Raw genomic sequence first — 20,173 nt, 5'->3', positions numbered from 1 at the left:
TTTATTTTAAAACAACAAGTATTCATAAAATTAAATGTAAAACTTTTATCTGGTTTGTTCTCACAGGAACCTTCAGAGGCTCGAGTTCTCAATTCTAAAAAAATTGTTCTGTTAGTGAAGCTCTCTTTACAAATTAAATTACTGTTCTTAGTTTCTCAGTATTCGTTAAACAATGTGCAAATTCTTGATAATTATTATTTTTTTTTTTTTTCAGTTTCCGTTTATTACCATACTTCTTTCGTTCTTCAAAAAAAATTAAGTGTCCTTACAGTGTTTCAATTAATTAAACTCTTATCTCGTGAAGGTTGGTGCAACTCCTCGAAGTCAGTGTTGTCGAGAAGAGTAGCTCCCTGGGCTGGCCATCAGCAAACACCACTCAACTCCAACAGCTACTGGACTGGCTTCCAGGGCAGCTCACAACTTCTCCCCACATCTGCTTCGGAGTTGTGCCATCCTCATCACGAACAGATTACAATTCTGAAACATCATCAACAGGCATTACCATCACGCCTGACAAATACAAAACTAACTACTAAACTGCAATCGATGGGCAAGGATGTAAACACACAAAAAAAATAAAATTAATTAATTCAACTGCTAACATAAAGTATCCCACCCTTAGCATAATCTAATCAGGCAAATAATTTGATAGGAAAAACTTAAGGAAGGGAAACATGACCTCAAATGATTTTCCCTAACTCTTGAGTCTTGATCTTCTCTATACAGCAAATAGTCCCCACGAAGTACCTGGGTTGAAGGTCAGTTCACATGACCCACCCATAACCTTTCTACTCTTCTTTTCTTCTGGGGGCAACCACAATGCCCACCAATCTCTCTCCATGGTGCCGAACCAGCTATCCCATGAGAGTAAACAACGTAGTCAATAGAAGCGCAGAGGGGAAACACCAATCTCTGGCTTGTCGAGTCATAAAACTGCTTTATCTTCTTCTTCTTCTGAGTAAAAATATCTGACTAACCTTGCTTCTATTCTTCCAAACAGTAAAAGTTCATCAGGTATCTTCATGAAAGAAACATTCTAACTAATAATTCTTCATTTTTCTTCTTCTTTATTTCTGTTAGTTGTAATAGAAGGCCATGTTAGGGAGGTTATAGGGAAAAAGAGTGGCCAATTCCCACCCCATCACCCACCTAGATCATGACTAATTAACTTTTAAACTTTCTATTTCAAACAAATAAAAAAAAACATTTTTTTTTTATTCAAACTTTTAAACTATAATTACTTTTACTTCATAACCTCAAAAGCTAATCAATAATTCTAAATGAAATTGTGATTTACTGCATCCTTGTTCCATCCGATCTGTTTGTTTATAACCTTTCTTGTAAAGTATAAAATTTTCAAACATTACTAATTCAAAAAAAAATTAAATTCTGGTGTCCTTTGAGTTACAATTAACTTTACTATTTCTTAGCTTGAAATAATTTAAGTTTTCAGAACTATTTCATTGTCTAATTCACAACACTTAAAAATCAACTCAAAACAACAAATCATCAAAATCAATAAGATCATCTGACCTACCTATCAGTACTGTGAACTTGAACTGTTCGTACACATTTATAATAAGCTATTGTATTTAAATTCCAACCTAAATAAGGTTTAAAAAAAAACTACTAATCCCTCTGTAAATTAAGAAAATTAACTTTAAAAATTAAACTTAAGGTATTAGTTCTTTTTGACAGCTACCACAACTCACTAGTTCCATTACATTACTATAACCTAAAAAGTTCTGTAAATAATGTTTATAACAAAAAAAAAACTCCAGTTACTGTCTTCCATAAAAAAAAATAAAACTTTACATGACCTTATTAATCTCCACTTGTAAGTCCATGGCTGCCAGCTTTCTCTTCTCTTGAATCTTCAGTCTTGGCTCTTGTTTCAGTGATCTTGTATCTTGTCTCTCGAACTCTTGTCATCTTGTAAACTGGACTGCTGCTCAGCTCATCTTAAGGAATCTGTAACAGTTTCAAAAATACATGTTAATTTAAATTACATAATTCCTGTTCTTTGGTCCTAAAAAAAAAATTGTATTATTAGTACACATTACCCTGAAACAACATTATTATTCATTGTTTATTACTTAAAAAAAATGCTTTACCATAAAATCCTTTTTTGTTCTTTTCATTAGGCCTATTTATTTTCCTTCTTCTTAATTAAATTCTGCTTCAAATGTTAATCTTAACTTAAGACCTACCATCTATTTATTATTCATTACCTACATTATTTATGTTACCCTAAAATTCCCATAAGTTTCTAATACTTCCTATCAAAGACATTCTCTCTAAAAAAAAAATTTACTTGTGACTCTTAACTTAACAAACTTAAAAAAAACTTTTACACTAGACTTAACTTATTATTCATTCTTAGTTACTAAATTTCTATTTGTAAACTTTAGTACTTACAAACAAAAACTGCCTATTTCTCTCTACCTCTTAATCTCTTTCAATTATTACAATAATAATGTTACCTTGCATCTTTAAACTTTCTTCTTTTCAATTAAATTAGACATCTCATAACAATAAAAATTCTGCCTATACTCTTCTTATGGGTGTACAAACCAACAACAAAATTTCAAATTCTCAAGTTTCCTTATATTTAAATTATGCAATGCACATAACCTCTGTGGTGCCTGTACCCTTTTAGGCCTACCACCTTCTCCTCTCACAGCATGACAACTCTTATTCCTCGGGGTCTGTATTCACTGTTACAAATCAAATATCTCAAAAAAATTAAAAACAAATTTATTATTTTAAGAAAACAAAAATTTACATTGAATTTACTATGGAGCCTGGAAATCTTAATGTCTCACAGCAGCTAACATGACTAAATCCCATGGAACCCCAGGTTTACCTAACCTGTGCCCAAAAATTTAAGCATACCAGGCTTTCCCTGCACTGGTTTTACAGCATCACACACTATTTAGGGCCCCTGATCTGCCATCAGTCCCAAGGAGTTTTCCCACAACCCCTCTACACAAGCGCCTACCGCATTCCTCTCAATTGGCTATCGGTTTTACGGCATTCTTTTGGGATCCGACCATCAAGTTAGGGCTAATCGAACACTAAACCTCCATACTTCCAAACTAATGTAAATCAATTAAATTTTCTCTGTAATTTCTTAAAATCCAAATAAAAATTATTCAAACATGCCCAAGAAACTTTCAAAAAAAAAAATTCATAATCTTATCTTCAAACCCTTAAAATAAAAATAAATAGATTACTCTGTTTTCTCCTTAATAACTGTAAACTGTCAACAAATATCATGTCGTAAATTTTAACTATGCTTACTGACTCTTAATCATAAAATCTCATTTGTCCTAATTAATAAACAACCGATTTCCTTAAAATCTCACTGTATCTCTCACACTCAAACTTCACTGGCTGAATATCTCAATAAATTCAAAAACAATTATCTAAACTCTTAAAGAAACTCCTCCCCAATTATTCAAATTACTTCACCTTATTTTATTTCATTACTTAAAACACCTTACTCAAAAAAAATTAATTAATTATCTAGCTATCTTCCATTATTATTTATTTACCGAACAAAACTTTCTCCTAAATTAATTTAGTAAAATTCAATTTCACATTAGGAAAGTACACTAACTCTCTACAGCAATGTTTCTCATTTCCCTCCTTCCTAACTGAATCCAATCTTACTTAACCTCCATGGAATTTACCTCACAAAATAACCAAAAATTTCACTGTAGTGCCTATCTGCTATAGGCCCACTACACAGGGGGCTCTAACCCCACCAACAAACTTCATTGAAATGGTACCCTATCCCATACAGGATAGCCACTTCGGTACTACCATGGGGAACTCCTGCCCCAAACTACTCACAACTCTCAGGATTCTCCTGACCCTTAATTCCGTAGTCAGCCCATCTCCTATGGTCTGCGCTACAATTCCCTTTCTTCCCAGGGACACAACGCCTCACCTTAGGGTCCCTCGCCCTAATGAAAACATTAATTTTGTCTCTCTGTTCTTTTGGAGTAAATTCCCTCTACACACAAAATCTAGCCTTCCCAGTTTTCTCAATGCTTATCGATTTTATAGTGTACCTCCTTAATAATGTTTACAAATCCCAAAAAAATATTTTTAAAACCGAGGTAGAATTTAACTAACAAAAACATAAACAACTTACAACGAAACACTTCTAGCCTATACATCATACACTTCTTAAATTAAATTACTTACATACTGAAAGTTCCTCTTCTCCTAAAACACACTTAAATTTAAATTTATTTAACCAATAGTCTATTTTCTTATCGTTAAGTTACCGTACAGCTGATCAAAACAAGGTCACGGCCTGTCCACGTCTCCGTATGAGCCCGTGACGTCACCGAATTCCATCAGGTGCGCCAACCCTCGCTTGCGGTTCCTCCGTTCTCCGCTAGGTCTCAGCACCTCCCCGTCACGTGTTCATTCTGCCACGTCCACTGACGTGTCGTTCTGAAACAACTCTCAACATTTTTCTAATTAAAACAAAACATCACTATAAATTCTATAACTCTCTTTTACATAAACTCTCGTTTTCTCTTTAATTCCTTTCTAACGTTTATCCTTTCCTCGACTGATTTAATTCGTACGTCTCGTCTCCTACGCGCACGAAAACAAAACCAACTTCTCTTGAAAATAATTCCTATTTACGACAAAAAACTTTATTTTAAATTATAATTCTCTTAACCTACAATCTTAAAATGAACTTCAATTAAATTAAACCACTTGCATTATCTCTAATAAGCATTTAACTTATAACGTATTCTCCTCACGTAATAATCCCCGATATAAATCTACAATAAATTCAACGACTTAAAACAACTTATCACTATAAACTTTATCCTTACAAGTATCCTCAAATAAACATCTGTTACGTCAAAAAAAAAATCTCAAAGACTTCCTCCACTATAGACTAAAATTCCGTAATCCTCTCCTCAAGTAAACTCTTAATAACCTGCTATCAGAAGCTGAAACTAACTTAATAATAAACATAAAAATCTACCTCTCTCTCTCTCCAGAAATAGAACCTATCCGGCGAACTCTACCATTTCTGTCACGTGGCACCTACCCGGCGCCTCCACCATTTCTGTCACGATCCACCTTCAGAGGGGGGGGGGCGAGAATCGTAGCTCTTTACATAGAAACAACTCGCTTGGCATCAACTAGTCTTAACTTCATAAAATACTTTACTGTACCTAGGATCATAGGTTCGTCATCCCGTACAGGATGTCTGGTGAGAGCTGAACTAAGGAGATTTTGCAAAATAACATAATACTTAATTAAAATTATTTTATTCTTAAAGTCAAATACTCAACATCATTTTAAAGAACATTTAAATAGCGGGATTACAATTTAAAACAATAATCTCTTTACTTCCTTAACGATTGAACGACCTTACAAGAGAGAGAATGAGAGAACTTCACTAAACACTTCCCTAGTCCTTCCGAATACCTCAAATCATAATTAATACTTAAAATTAAAACAAAGATAAGTCCATACTCACATTTTCCGAAAAGCCTTTCTTGATCGATTACTTAAAACTAACGTAGGGGCCTCTCCTGCCCTTAAAATCCGAACGAACATTACATTTTAAAAAATTATAACTAAACGACTAGTGACAAGGGCCATTGCCTCCGCCCGAAAGCTTGAAGATGACTACATTATGACCTAACTTAAATTAAACGACTCGTGGCCTCTGGCGTCGGCCATAGCTTCCGCCCGAAAGCTTGAATTCCTACATCACGAACGAACTAACAACTCGTGACCACAGGTGAGACGCATAGCCTCCGCCTGAGTGAGCCCCGAGTCACCACTCACTTGCGCTTCAATTCGCGCGCCCTGCCGCGCCTACCATAACAAAAGCTCGTTATTGAAGTCAAATTTACTAAACAACTAACTAGAACATCTGGGAAGACTACCCCCCCTCTACCCCAATGTGCAGGCCACACCGCGCGGCTTGTTACGACAGCGCGCCCCAGTAACTGCGGCCCGTGGCTGCGCCAGCGCGCGGCCAAACAAACAAACAAAATTCTGCAAGCCCGCAGCGCGCCGCGCCGGCCCCGTGCCCCAATTACATGGTCACGCCACTTGCGCTGACGAGTGAACAGAGCAGCCAGCCCAGAGTCCCGTCAGTAAAGTCCCTAAATTTGATTTCAACAACCCTGCAAAATTTCAACCCGCGACATTATAATTGCAAAGTCTCCCTGCAGCCTTGCATTTACACTAATTTGTAGCACATTTGGTTTTTCAATTACATATTTTATAACCTTGACTTCTTGAAAGCGATTGTTCATTTACAAGTTGTCACAAGCTTTTTTTTTTCGGGCAATACATTTTCAAGAAAAAACTAGTTCCTTGAGAACATTTCCTCGATAGTTCATGTTCGTTTCCTAGCTTATAAGGACCATCATAAGCACGTTCCGAAAATCTCCTCTTCCCCTATCAACATCTGGGATTTGGACTCTTACCGAACGGCTCTCAGTTGGGACGTCATTCTGTCACTGAGCGGCGTGGGGGATGGTGTCCGAGCGTTGTGTGCCACGTGCTCTGTCAGTATTGCCCTGTCAGCGTTGGCTAGACCTGGCTGTACGCTGGCGAACGCCAGATTCAAATTTATTTGAGTGATTATTCGGACTTCACCCAACAAACTTAGATAATGCTAGGTTAAATCGGGCGACCCTTGGTTTACTTCTTCTTCTAGCATTACCCTTAACATACTGTGGGAACATGGTTCGACAAGATGGCGCAATCAATAGGCTGTCTATTTAATCATTTCACTAACATTTTAGGTTATATTTTGATTTTCCTAAGGACTAATGTTCATCTGCCAAATGATCGACACAATATTTATCCAACATGATCGCAGGACTGTTGTTGTCAGAGTCCGCTCCCGTGGCCCACACCTTGTCGGCCACTCCGAGCACCCAGCCTCGGATCCTCACAGTCGCGTGTTGCCGTATAACCCGCTGGTGTCACTACCAGCTACTCGCCCACACAGCGCCCAACTAGACCAGTGCCTTGGAGCGCGCCGCGAGGCCCGCCGAACTGGCGGGAACCCCTGTGGCAACCCTTCCACACGCCTCAGCGCCCAGGTGTGGCCTGGCTGCGCGGTGTGGCGAGTGGCCAGGTCTGACTAGAGCCTGTCCGAAGAGAGAGGCTGTGTACTCACAAGCACATGTACACGAAATAACGTATAACATGTTTTAATCGGTACTTAATTGACGACTTATTCGAAATATTATACTGAAATACATTTAAAATTCTTAAACATTGAAAATTTTTATTTTTATACTTTTTCTTTTGAGTTAAAAGTCAAACTTTTCCACATGAAAAAAATAAAATTATTACATGTAAAAAATAAAGAAATAATAATAATTAAAAATCATATAACTTGAACTAAATACCTTTACATTTTTCCCAAATTGAAATAGTTAAAATATATTCTAAGAATATTTACAGAATTTAATTTTTAATCAGTAATAACGTCCACTTATATAAATATTATTTGGTTATTTAACGTCATAATTAATATATGTTTTTTTCCAAAATATTGTAAAATACGTTATAAATGTTTCTAAAGTAGCCGTTTATTACACATTTTAATTCACGTGCTCTTTTATTTCACCTTAAACATGTACTAGTATTTATTAAGAGTTTTAAAATTTCTATTTCATTTGCCATCAAATTTAAATTATGAAATTGGAATCGTAGTACTATACACTAGAGTCTCGGCGACAGGGTGTAGGCTAAGATGCTGAGATGACGACACCTTGGAGTCGCCATCCTGGATGACCTTGAACTTCTAAAGTCCCAACCATTTATTCAGATTTCCCGAAAATGTTTCAATTTTTTTTTTTCTTTTCGGGGGTGATTTTATTCTTTTAAGGGAAAATTTCTTTCTAAGAAAATATTTTTCCTCTTTATTCCTTTTAAATGTCGGATGCTTCAAATAACCACAAAGAGGCTTAAAAATAATGAAAAAATTAAAATTTAAGCCACGATACAGATTCATATCCTTAAAATAACACCAGCACTCCACAACAGTGCTAGCTTCGTAAATATGAACCAAGATGGCCACCGCCGGCCACGACATCAACAGCAGACAGCTCCGCGCCACGTGACACAACCATGTGGCCAGTTGCCCACACACACCTCTGGAGCCCTGACAACTACCTGTGCTGCACTGATCATTACCCCGTCCCCTCTTGTCATTGTCCTAGTATCCTTGCGTTCTCCCTACTGATATTATTAGATTTTTTCCAATAGTAGGCATGTTTCAAATAAGAATTTTGTTGTTTATTATTTGGCTGCAGTATATTTTGAAATAATAAAGGGGTTGTATGGTTTGTTTGGAATATATATTGTTTATTTTTTATGTGGTAATATTCCTAATGGTGCTGTCTTGATTTTCTGGTTAGTAAAATAGTTATTAATTAACGAATCACGCATCTCTTCCACATTAAAGTATGTGTCTAAAAGCCAAGCAGTTTATTCTTTTGTGATTTTTTTTTTGCCAGTCTAGGATCAAGCTCTTTGTTTCATATTATATATTTCTTGTTATTTTAATGAATTGTTTGCCCCAATATTTTTTTCACATGGGTAAACCCTTAAAGAGCCGTAGCAAAAATTTACAACTGGCTGTTGAGTTAATTTTTAAATATCAAAGTAAATTCAAAATAAAAATTGTTTTCTTCAATAAATTTATTTATTCTTATCTGTAACTAAAATTTATGTAAATGACCCTTTTTTTGATGATATGTTTATTTAATATATACTTTTATATTTTATATATATTTTAAAAAATTAATGTTACAAATAAATATCTATATGTAAGGGAAAAACACTTTAAATGACAATTAACTTTATACTTTAGTAATAGTTTATGTGACAGCAGAACATTACACAGCGTTGGTTATCAATGTTATACAGGTAATTACACAATTTAATTTGCCTGTTTATTTGTAACTTAAATTAGTAAAAGTTCTATTGAACTAATTCCAGAAGTGACGAAACGATTATTAACATAATTATGTTGTAGCTTGCACCTGTAACACACAAACACAAACCATTAATAATAACAATTTAAAAGACAATAATTAATATGTACAAAATGCGAAGAAATTAAAATTATAAATTATTATGACCATAATAAAGATACAAAAGGTATGCATCCACACGTATGTATACAATGCATTTAATATTATGTTAGACAGTGATATAATTTTAAAAAATATGTAGAACCAAAACCAAAATTATCAGTCAAACTCATAATTAAATTTTAAAAATAACATTTCAAATAATTCAGTTTATTTTAATTTTTGTAAGATTGTATAGCAATGTTTATTTTTAAATAGCGAAAAATATGTATTAAAATATTGTTACTATTAATTTATGTTTTACATGAGAGAAATAAATTAACAGATCAACCACTTTAATGAGTAATTTTAATTACTCTTACATAAATAAAAACCAGAGAAAAATACTTAGGGGAAAAGTATTTATTTATTTTAGATATATTTTACCGATACAACAAAAAAAAATGCAATTATTTATTTGAAAATAATGCGCCTATGCTGAAGCGCCGGTGACTAAAATCTATGTTTAGGCGAATATCGGAGTATACCCGATGGCATTGTGTCGTGTTCCTTCCTCTATGGTCCTCCCCACACCAACTCTTGTGCTGTGACTGTGATGTGCCCTACTCTCCGGCCTTCAGTGGCTCTGGGCGTGCGCGGGGTGAGCTCCCGAAAACTGAATAGTTGGCTACATTGTAATCACTTTTGTGGGTGACATAATGCGCATCGCCGACATCGGTATTGAGTATTTAGTAACTGCGTGATTTTTAGCAGTGTCTTGGCATGTAAGGTTGCGATACAATGTAATAGCAGTCCTACCTTTTTATGTTTAGGTAAAATTATATTTGATTGTAAATTATTATTAGCCTATTATTATTTTGACTATTTGGCTTTTTACATCTCCCTATTTTATTCTTTACTTTTACTCGCGTCCCATGATGTACGTCGACTGGTACCTTTTGGTACACCCGTTTGTTTCTAACGTTGCTCATTAATTTGTTCATTAATTAGGGATGGCAGTGCTCGCAGACTTTTTATCCTGTGTCGATCCTATTCCACTTGAATTTGAATTTGCATACATCATTACTCCGGTGTTTACTACAAATTTTTTCCCTGGGTTTCTCAAGGCAGAATATCCCCTGCATGATCATTATTTTATATTTACCTTGAACACGATTACATTTGTAAGTGTATGAAAAAAAATACCGATTCAAGGACAGGCAGAGAAGCTGACGAGCCGATATGCTAACTAGCCAGTAAGTGAGGCGAATGAGGGTGGGGGCGTGCGGCATGACGAGTGGGGCATTAGATGAAACAGAATGCCACTGTCCGCTGGCGGTGGCTATCTCGAACAGCCGAATGTAAAGCCACTATCTGAATAATATCACATTTTTGTATTCGTCTACGTGGCAAGTCAATGCATGGCTGAACACATGGTTGAACACAAACTGACTGTAGTGTTTGGTGATATGGGACAACGTACCATCTGCTACAGCAGTCAAGGTACGTTCACGTGACTAGTATACAAGCATAAAGCATGCATGTAGTAAACCTGGACGAACTTCAGAGTAATGATAGTTTAATGAGAAACGTACCTATGTCAATGTGGCGTTGAATACCTCAGATTACTCGTTTTGGCGGTATTTCAAACCTTTCTTGAGGTGAGTGCATACATATGTAGGTAAAATATATAACATGAAATTTTTAAAAAAAAAATTGGTTGTTTGTAAAGTCGGTTTACGGACGATAGTTTTACGTGACAACGTCATAGCAAAACAATGATGAAATGATTGCATACTTTTATGAATAAAATGGAATCATTTTTATTGAATTATCACTATTTTGTATGGAAACAAAGAAGGAGTGAAATGATCTCTACAATTTAATTGATAAATTTACTTTTATTTTTACTGATTAATTCAAATATGTTTATTACTTTAACGAAGAGATTATTTTAACTATAACTTTTATACATGTTTGCTATTTAACTTTTTCCAATCTGTGTTATTTCTGTTAAGGATAGGACGATGATAGGAAAAGTAGGAAACGAATGGGCGTGTTTCAAGTATAATGTGCCTCGAAAAAGTCAAATCGATGGTTGTTCCAATCAAGTGGAAGAGAGATAGATGCGGCGCAAGCGTATAATGAGCGTAACGGGACACATTGTAACGGGACAATGTGCGTAACGGGACACTTTTTCGTGCGTGCAGCCGGCGTTCATCGATTTATTAGACGTTGTCACGTCAAAAGACGACAAAACTTCAAAAAATTTATATCTACTTAAAAAAACGAGCCCTAGATAACAAAAATACACTGCTTTGTGTATTTAGGGAAGTTTCACGCCTTTTTCAAATATCATAGTTCCTCCGCTGCCTACTTACCAAAAAGACAGTACTGTTTCAGGACGAAATTTCAAATAAACACGAGTTGGTTTTCCTACCAAAAAAAAAACTGAAACTATAATAAAGGCATTTGTAAAATACATACTAGCAGACAGATTGCATTAGATCACGTTTTGTCGTATACAGGTGCCAATTTTATGTCTAAGCTGATAATTGGCAGTTTTTTACCGTACTATAAGTACAGACAAGATTTTAAAAAAAAACAGCCTTTTTGACGTATACGTCATCAAAATTGCTTCCATAGTGGGAGGCAATTCAAAAAATGAATGATAAAATCGGGAGATAAAGTTTGGTGTTTCAGCTACATATCTATCATCTCCATCCAAAATTTAAATACACCACTGGATAGCTAAAGAATAAAAGAATTTGTTACGCTAAGTGAGGACTGTGATGCATCGCGCACGCTGTAGGGGGAAGCGCCGCCATTTTGAGGTCATTTTGCTGCGTTTCGAGATTTACATTTAGTATAACTTTTGACTCGGAGAAGCTACGACGTTCGCTTGGGTTTCAATCGTCAGCTCTCGTCAAAATCTATCGATTCCATATATAAAACATTAGTGTAAATTAGTTAAAGTAAATATATATTGTTTTAAAAAAAATCAAAAATATTGTTACGATTTTAATGATCGTTGAGTGAGAAATGGTTTCGTATAGGGATAGCCCAATTTTATTGACTGCTAAAAATTAAAACACTAATAAATAATCTTATTTAAAATGCCTACTAATCAATTACTCGCACTCGGTGTCTCAAGTCCTTACACACCGCACCCCTCGCGCAACTCTCGCCGCAGCACCCCTCGTGGACCTCCGTCGCCGCCGTCACACTTCCCTTCGCCGAGCCACTCCCGCGGAGCCCGGCATCTAGGCTTATATAGACCCTAGCGCCCTTCTAGAAGTGACGAGCGTGGCTGGGGCCAGTCGCGTCATCCTGTGCTGACCCAACGCCAAAAGCGTCGAGAAAGGCGTTGTCATCAGCAGATCGCATGGAGCAGGGCGCCGCGGGGGGAGGAGGAAGGAGGGGGGAGTAGCGAAGAGCCTTGTAATCCGGGCAGGCACGCGTGGCATGTCTTACATCAATGGACGGCGCATGACGTCAGTGGCCGTGCGGGGCCGCCAGCCAGCTCCAAACCTGGCATCGTGGTCTTGTCTCTCGCGTTCGTAACAATATATATCGGCCTATACGCGTCTAAAATCCAAATCCAAATGCAGATATCGTATACGTTTGGAAAGGACTTCTCAGAAGCAATCGAATGATACCAATAAAACACCATATGACCGAGTGAAGCAGTGCTGGGAACGTATAATAATGAATGCGGCCGAGCGGATCAACGACGATTCCAGTAGGCCTACATCTGCAGCTGGGGCGGTTGAAATTATGCAAGTGGATTATGAAATCGGTTTTATTTCGACGCCGGACTGTATAGGCATCAATTGTGTACGATCGTCGATTATGAAGACACGTTGGGCAGCAGCTAGTAGGCTACACGTTTCACTACGACGTTTGTCAACAACCCATTCGGACATAAGTGTTATGTGTGTGATCTTCTATGGTTTCAGCGCTCATTGAAGCCAACAAAATAAAAACACTTACCGCTGTTTAATAATACTTTCCCCGAAGAGCCAGTGTTTGACTTTAAACTGTGCGGTAGGTATGACATAACTGGACTCGGACAAAGTGCCCACGTTGAACATATTCGCGTACAACACACGGCCGTGTCCATCACACAGCCACACCCCATTTTTCCTTTTCGCGAATGGTTAAAAATAAAAAAAAACAATCAAACGTTAATAAGCGTTTTTTTTTCCATTTTGAATGTACAAAACAGAAAATTTGAAATGTATGGGCGCCTTATGCTTTGTTAGCTCATAAAACACCCTACAAGATTATGTCAAATAAACATTTTGGTTAATGTCTTCCCTTCGATGAAGTAGTTAAAAAACTTATTTAACTTATGATTTAGATAAAACTACGTAAATGTATTGTTACTTATATTACAGACCGAATTTAAAATCAAAGGGAAAACGTGCACAAATAATACTGAAAATAAATAATTACAGTATTAAAAGAAGAATAAGAAAAGTGTTTATATACATATATATTAGAAGTAATTTATATTTGAGTAATGAGGAAATGTTGCAATATCAAATGAGAAATTTATTAAGAAACATATTCTACCAGTTTGTGTAGTTAGTAAAACATTTTTAGTCAATTTTAAATTAATGATATTTTCATACTTTGCATGTTAACTGGAATCCACAAATTTAATTGAATCTGTTACGAAAATGCAAATATAAATACACAACAAAGCAGCAAGCACTAAACGACGAACTCAAATACTGTTGTGGAGTAAGCAAAAAGCATTGAAGTAAGAGAAAAATTAATACCTACACAAATAAAAGAATTAGTTCCGAGGTCGTATGAGAGACACAACCTGATGCAAAATTTAAGTTTTATTATATTTTCATGCAAACTTAAAATGAAAATTTAAAGTTATAGTGTGCATTTATACATTCTTACTGTGGTGTTTCTCTTTCGATTATAGTATTCAAAATTTATTTATTTCTATTTTAACATGCTCAACCCCAATTTAGTAACTTTAATTCATTCGTAGAGAAACACGTGATATAAGCAATATTTACGGGGAAAAAAGAGCATCTCAATGCACAACCCCAGGTTAACCAACGTAATGGAAATATGTGTAACTACAAGCATGGTTCAACTGACAAATCAGTCGTATTGTAGAGGGATGCGCAGGTTTTGAGAAGCAGCTGACTAAAGCTGGCCCTGGAACATAGCCAGTGATATAACATAAGGAAATGGCACATGTGCTATAGAAGACGCACCTCTCACGCCAGCGCCACTGGCTGTGCTGTCCCGCGTGACGGGCCGTGTCTTCCTGAGCAGCCACTGGTGGGTGCTCGTGTGGCCCTGCCGCAGTAGCTCGGGCCCCACCAGCAGCCGGGTCTGCTCGTGGTACCTGTTCAGCCAGGCTATCTGCCGACAACCCAACACACTGTTCAGTCAGGCTATCTGCCGACAACCCAACACACTGTTCAGTCAGGCTATCTGCCGACAACCCAACACACTGTTCAGCCAGGCTATCTGCCGACAACCCAACACACTGTTCAGCCAGGCTATCTGCCGACAACCCAACACACTGTTCAGCCAGGCTATCTGCCGACAACCCAACACACTGTTCAGCCAGGCTATCTGCCGACAACCCAACACACTGTTCAGCCAGGCTATCTGCCGACAACCCAACACACTGTTCAGCCAGGCTATCTCCCGACAACCCAACACACTGTTCAGCCAGGCTATCTGCCGACAACCCAACACACTGTTCAGCCAGGCTATCTGCCGACAACCCAACACACTGTTCAGCCAGGCTATCTGCCGACAACCCAACACACTGTTCAGCCAGGCTATCTGCCGACAACCCAACACACTGTTCAGCCAGGCTATCTGCCGACAACCCAACACACTGTTCAGCCAGGCTATCTGCCGACAACCCAACACACTGTTCAGCCAGGCTATCTGCCGACAACCCAACACACTGTTCAGCCAGGCTATCTGCCGACAACCCAACACACTGTTCAGCCAGGCTATCTGCCGACAACCCAACACACTGTTCAGCCAGGCTATCTGCCGACAACCCAACACACTGTTCAGCCAGGCTATCTGCCGACAACCCAACACACTGTTCAGCCAGGCTATCTGCCGACAACCCAACACACTGTTCAGCCAGGCTATCTGCCGACAACCCAACACACTGTTCAGCCAGGCTATCTGCCGACAACCCAACACACTGTTCAGCCAGGCTATCTGCCGACAACCCAACACACTGTTCAGCCAGGCTATCTGCCGACAACCCAACACACTGTTCAGCCAGGCTATCTGTCGACAACCCAACACACTGTTCAGCCAGGCTATCTGCCGACAACCCAACACACTGTTCAGCCAGGCTATCTGCCGACAACCCAACACACTGTTCAGCCAGGCTATCTGCCGACAACCCAACACACTGTTCAGCCAGGCTATCTGCCGACAACCCAACACACTGTTCAGCCAGGCTATCTGCCGACAACCCAACACACTGTTCAGCCAGGCTATCTGCCGACAACCCAACACACTGTTCAGCCAGGCTATCTGCCGACAACCCAACACACTGTTCAGCCAGGCTATCTGCCGACAATCCAACACACTGTTCAGCCAGGCTATCTGTCGACAACCCAACACACTGTTCAGCCAGGCTATCTGCCGACAACCCAACACACTGTTCAGCCAGGCTATCTGCCGACAACCCAACACACTGTTCAGCCAGGCTATCTGCCGACAACCCAACACACTGTTCAGCCAGGCTATCTGCCGACAACCCAACACACTGTTCAGCCAGGCTATCTGCCGACAACCCAACACACTGTTCAGCCAGGCTATCTGCCGACAACCCAACACACTGTTCAGCCAGGCTATCTGCCGACAACCCAACACACTGTTCAGCCAGGCTATCTGCCGACAACCCAACACACTGTTCAGCCAGGCTATCTGCCGACAACCCAACACACTGTTCAGCCAGGCTATCTGCCGACAACCCAACACACTGTTCAGCCAGGCTATCTGCCGACAACCCAACACACTGTTCAGCCAGGCTATCTGCCGACAACCCAACACACTGTTCAGCCAGGCTATCTGCCGACAACCCAACACACTGTTCAGCCAGGCTATCTGCCGACAACCCAACACACTGTTCAGCCAGGCTATCTGCCGACAACCCAACACACTGTTCAGCCAGGCTATCTGTCGACAACCCAACACACTGTTCAGCCAGGCTATCTGCCGACAACCCAACACACTGTTCAGCCAGGCTATCTGCCGACAACCCAACACACTGTTCAGCCAGGCTATCTGCCGACACCCCAACACACTGTTCAGCCAGGCTATCTGCCGACAACCCAACACACTGTTCAGCCAGGCTATCTGTCGACAACCCAACACACTGTTCAGCCAGGCTATCTGCCGACAACCCAACACACTGTTCAGCCAGGCTATCTGCCGACAACCCAGCACACTGTTCAGCCAGGCTATCTGCCGACAACCCAACACACTGTTCAGCCAGGCTATCTGCCGACAACCCAACACACTGTTCAGCCAGGCTATCTGCCGACAACCCAACACACTGTTCAGCCAGGCTATCTGCCGACAACCCAACACACTGTTCAGCCAGGCTATCTGCCGACAACCCAACACACTGTTCAGCCAGGCTATCTGCCGACAACCCAACACACTGTTCAGCCAGGCTATCTGCCGACAACCCAACACACTGTTCAGCCAGGCTATCTGCCGACAACCCAACACACTGTTCAGCCAGGCTATCTGCCGACAACCCAACACACTGTTCAGCCAGGCTATCTGCCGACAACCCAACACACTGTTCAGTCAGGCTATCTGTCGGCAACCCAACACACTGTTCAGTCAGGCTATCTGTCGACAACCCAACACACTGTTCAGTCAGGCTATCTGCCGACAACCCAACACACTGTTCAGCCAGGCTATCTGCCGACAACCCAACACACTGTTCAGCCAGGCTATCTGCCTACAACCCAACACACTGTTCAGCCAGGCTATCTGCCGACAACCCAACACACTGTTCAGCCAGGCTATCTGCCGACAACCCAACACTGTTCAGCCAGGCTATCTGCCGACAACCCAACACACTGTTCAGCCAGGCTATCTACCGACAACCCAACACACTGTTCAGCCAGGCTATCTGCCGACAACCCAACACACTGTTCAGCCAGGCTATCTGCCGACAACCCAACACACTGTTCAGCCAGGCTATCTGCCGACAACCCAACACACTGTTCAGCCAGGCTATCTGCCGACAACCCAACACACTGTTCAGCCAGGCTATCTGCCGACAACCCAACACACTGTTCAGCCAGGCTATCTGCCGACAACCCAACACACTGTTCAGCCAGGCTATCTGCCGACAACCCAACACACTGTTCAGCCAGGCTATCTGCCGACAACCCAACACACTGCTCAGCCAGGCTATCTGCCGACAACCGAACACACTGTTCAGCCAGGCTATCTGCCGACAACCCAACACACTGTTCAGCCAGGCTATCTGCCGACAACCCAACACACTGTTCAGCCAGGCTATCTGCCGACAACCCAACACACTGTTCAGTCAGGCTATCTGTCGACAACCCAACACACTGTTCAGTCAGGCTATCTGCCGACAACCCAACACACTGTTCAGTCAGGCTATCTGTCGACAACCCAACACACTGTTCAGTCAGGCTATCTGCCGACAACCCAACACACTGTTCAGTCAGGCTATCTGCCGACAACCCAACACACTGTTCAGCCAGGCTATCTGCCGACAACCCAACACACTGTTCAGCCAGGCTATCTGCCGACAACCCAACACACTGTTCAGCCAGGCTATCTGCCGACAACCCAACACACTGTTCAGCCAGGCTATCTGCCGACAACCCAACACACTGTTCAGCCAGCCTATCTGCCGACAACCCAACACACTGTTCAGCCAGGCTATCTACCGACAACCCAACACACTGTTCAGCCAGGCTATCTGCCGACAACCCAACACACTGTTCAGCCAGGCTATCTGCCGACAACCCAACACACTGTTCAGCCAGGCTATCTGCCGACAACCCAACACACTGTTCAGCCAGGCTATCTGCCGACAACCCAGCACACTGTTCAGCCAGGCTATCTGCCGACAACCCAACACACTGTTCAGCCAGGCTATCTGCCGACAACCCAACACACTGTTCAGCCAGGCTATCTGCCGACAACCCAACACACTGTTCAGCCAGGCTATCTGCCGACAACCCAACACACTGTTCAGCCAGGCTATCTGCCGACAACCCAACACACTGTTCAGCCAGGCTATCTGCCGACAACCCAACACACTGTTCAGCCAGGCTATCTGCCGACAACCCAACACACTGTTCAGCCAGGCTATCTGCCGACAACCCAACACACTGTTCAGCCAGGCTATCTGCCGACAACCCAACACACTGTTCAGCCAGGCTATCTGCCGACAACCCAACACACTGTTCAGCCAGGCTATCTGCCGACAACCCAACACACTGTTCAGCCAGGCTATCTGCCGACAACCCAACACACTGTTCAGCCAGGCTATCTGCCGACAACCCAACACACTGTTCAGCCAGGCTATCTGCCGACAAACCAACACACTGTTCAGTCAGGCTATCTGCCGACAACCCAACACACTGTTCAGCCAGGCTATCTGCCGACAACCCAACACACTGTTCAGCCAGGCTATCTGCCGACAACCCAACACACTGTTCAGCCAGGCTATCTGCCGACAACCCAACACACTGTTCAGCCAGGCTATCTGCCGACAACCCAACACACTGTTCAGCCAGGCTATCTGCCGACAACCCAACACACTGTTCAGCCAGGCTATCTGCCGACAACCCAACACACTGTTCAGCCAGGCTATCTGCCGACAACCCAACACACTGTTCAGCCAGGCTATCTACCGACAACCCAACACACTGTTCAGCCAGGCTATCTGCCGACAACCCAACACACTGTTCAGCCAGGCTATCTGCCGACAACCCAACACACTGCTCAGCCAGGCTATCTGCCGACAACCCAACACACTGTTCAGCCAGGCTATCTGCCGACAACCCAACACACTGTTCAGCCAGGCTATCTGCCGACAACCCAACACACTGTTCAGCCAGGCTATCTGCCAACATCATGTCAACGGAAACTATATATTTGGCATTACACCCTTCTTAAATGATGCACAGTTTGTATTTAGCTCTGCATGCTTTTGCCATAACTGTAAATTTGGATCAGTGATGGAAGTCAGTATTACGTGTAATTACATCTAGAAACTACTTAGTAGATTAAACTTGCAACAGAACAACCCCCAGAAAGTTCGCTATTTAAACTAATGCCACACCAATTCATAGTCTGTAACAATCCTACTTACTTTGTATAATTTATGTAGCATGACATTGAAAAAAAAAACATATTTAGTAAAAAATAAATTTTAAAAGAAATATATTTTTTTTAATGAATAAAACCAGGAAAACTCGAACCAAGCAGTCTGTATAAGTAACCTGTATCGCTATGTGTTGTTTACATGTAAGGGTAATTTAATGGTTATCTACAGATAATTTTTTAAGGTCTATTTCTTGACAGCAACAGGGTAATTTGAGCGATGACGTCATTACATGGTTACGGAAGTGAGAATGGTTAACAGAGTTTATGGCGCGAGATTTGAAAAGAAATTCTTTGTGAAACTGTGATGTTGCAAAGAGGGTGTGGAAAAACTATTAAAGTAGAGAGTAAGACCAACCGGTTTTAAGTAGCTATATTTATAACAATTTATAAATATTAAATGTGTTATTTATTGAAAAAATTCAGATATATTGAAATTTTTAAATTGAAAATACTTGACAACCGGTATCACAGGGGTTCGTCTTATGACGCAATTGTTAACCTCCATTGTGTACAAGTAGTAAGTAATGGCGGGTCTGGGCGCAGCTTCCAGGTTGAAGTGTGAGGTGGGGTCAATGATCGACCGCTCTGACGTCACTACGGCCATTTTCCTTGTCAAATTTCATCAAATTCTCAAAATTCCAAGAATATTCCTATTTCGAGGGGAAAACTCA

General features: G+C 40.7%; 1 protein-coding gene and 1 long non-coding RNA gene across 2 annotated transcripts in view; both read right to left on the bottom strand.

The window, feature by feature from the left end:
* Window positions 1-1,054: 1,054 nt before the first annotated feature.
* Window positions 1,055-4,821, bottom strand: LOC134536697 (uncharacterized). Its single transcript, XR_010075843.1, has 2 exons — window positions 4,216-4,821; window positions 1,055-1,971 (listed from the first exon to the last, which is right to left on the bottom strand). It is a non-coding gene; the product is annotated as an uncharacterized LOC134536697 (long non-coding RNA).
* Window positions 4,822-8,878: 4,057 nt separating this feature from the next.
* The window catches only part of LOC134536502 (xaa-Pro aminopeptidase ApepP-like), an 87,796-nt gene continuing 76,501 nt past the window's right edge, over window positions 8,879-20,173 (bottom strand). The window contains exons 14-15 of the mRNA XM_063376224.1: window positions 14,339-14,489; window positions 8,879-9,062 (exon numbers count right to left, since the gene is read on the bottom strand). Coding sequence (XP_063232294.1) covers window positions 9,001-9,062; window positions 14,339-14,489 — 213 coding nt within the window. The 3' untranslated portion in view covers window positions 8,879-9,000. The remainder of the gene's footprint in view (window positions 9,063-14,338; window positions 14,490-20,173) is intronic.

This window comes from Bacillus rossius, chromosome 11 (genome assembly GCF_032445375.1).
Source record: "Bacillus rossius redtenbacheri isolate Brsri chromosome 11, Brsri_v3, whole genome shotgun sequence".
Lineage (NCBI taxonomy): Eukaryota > Metazoa > Arthropoda > Insecta > Phasmatodea > Bacillidae > Bacillus > Bacillus rossius.
The sequence above is the reverse complement of the archived record's forward strand: the minus strand, read 5'-3'. Positions and strand labels throughout refer to the sequence as shown.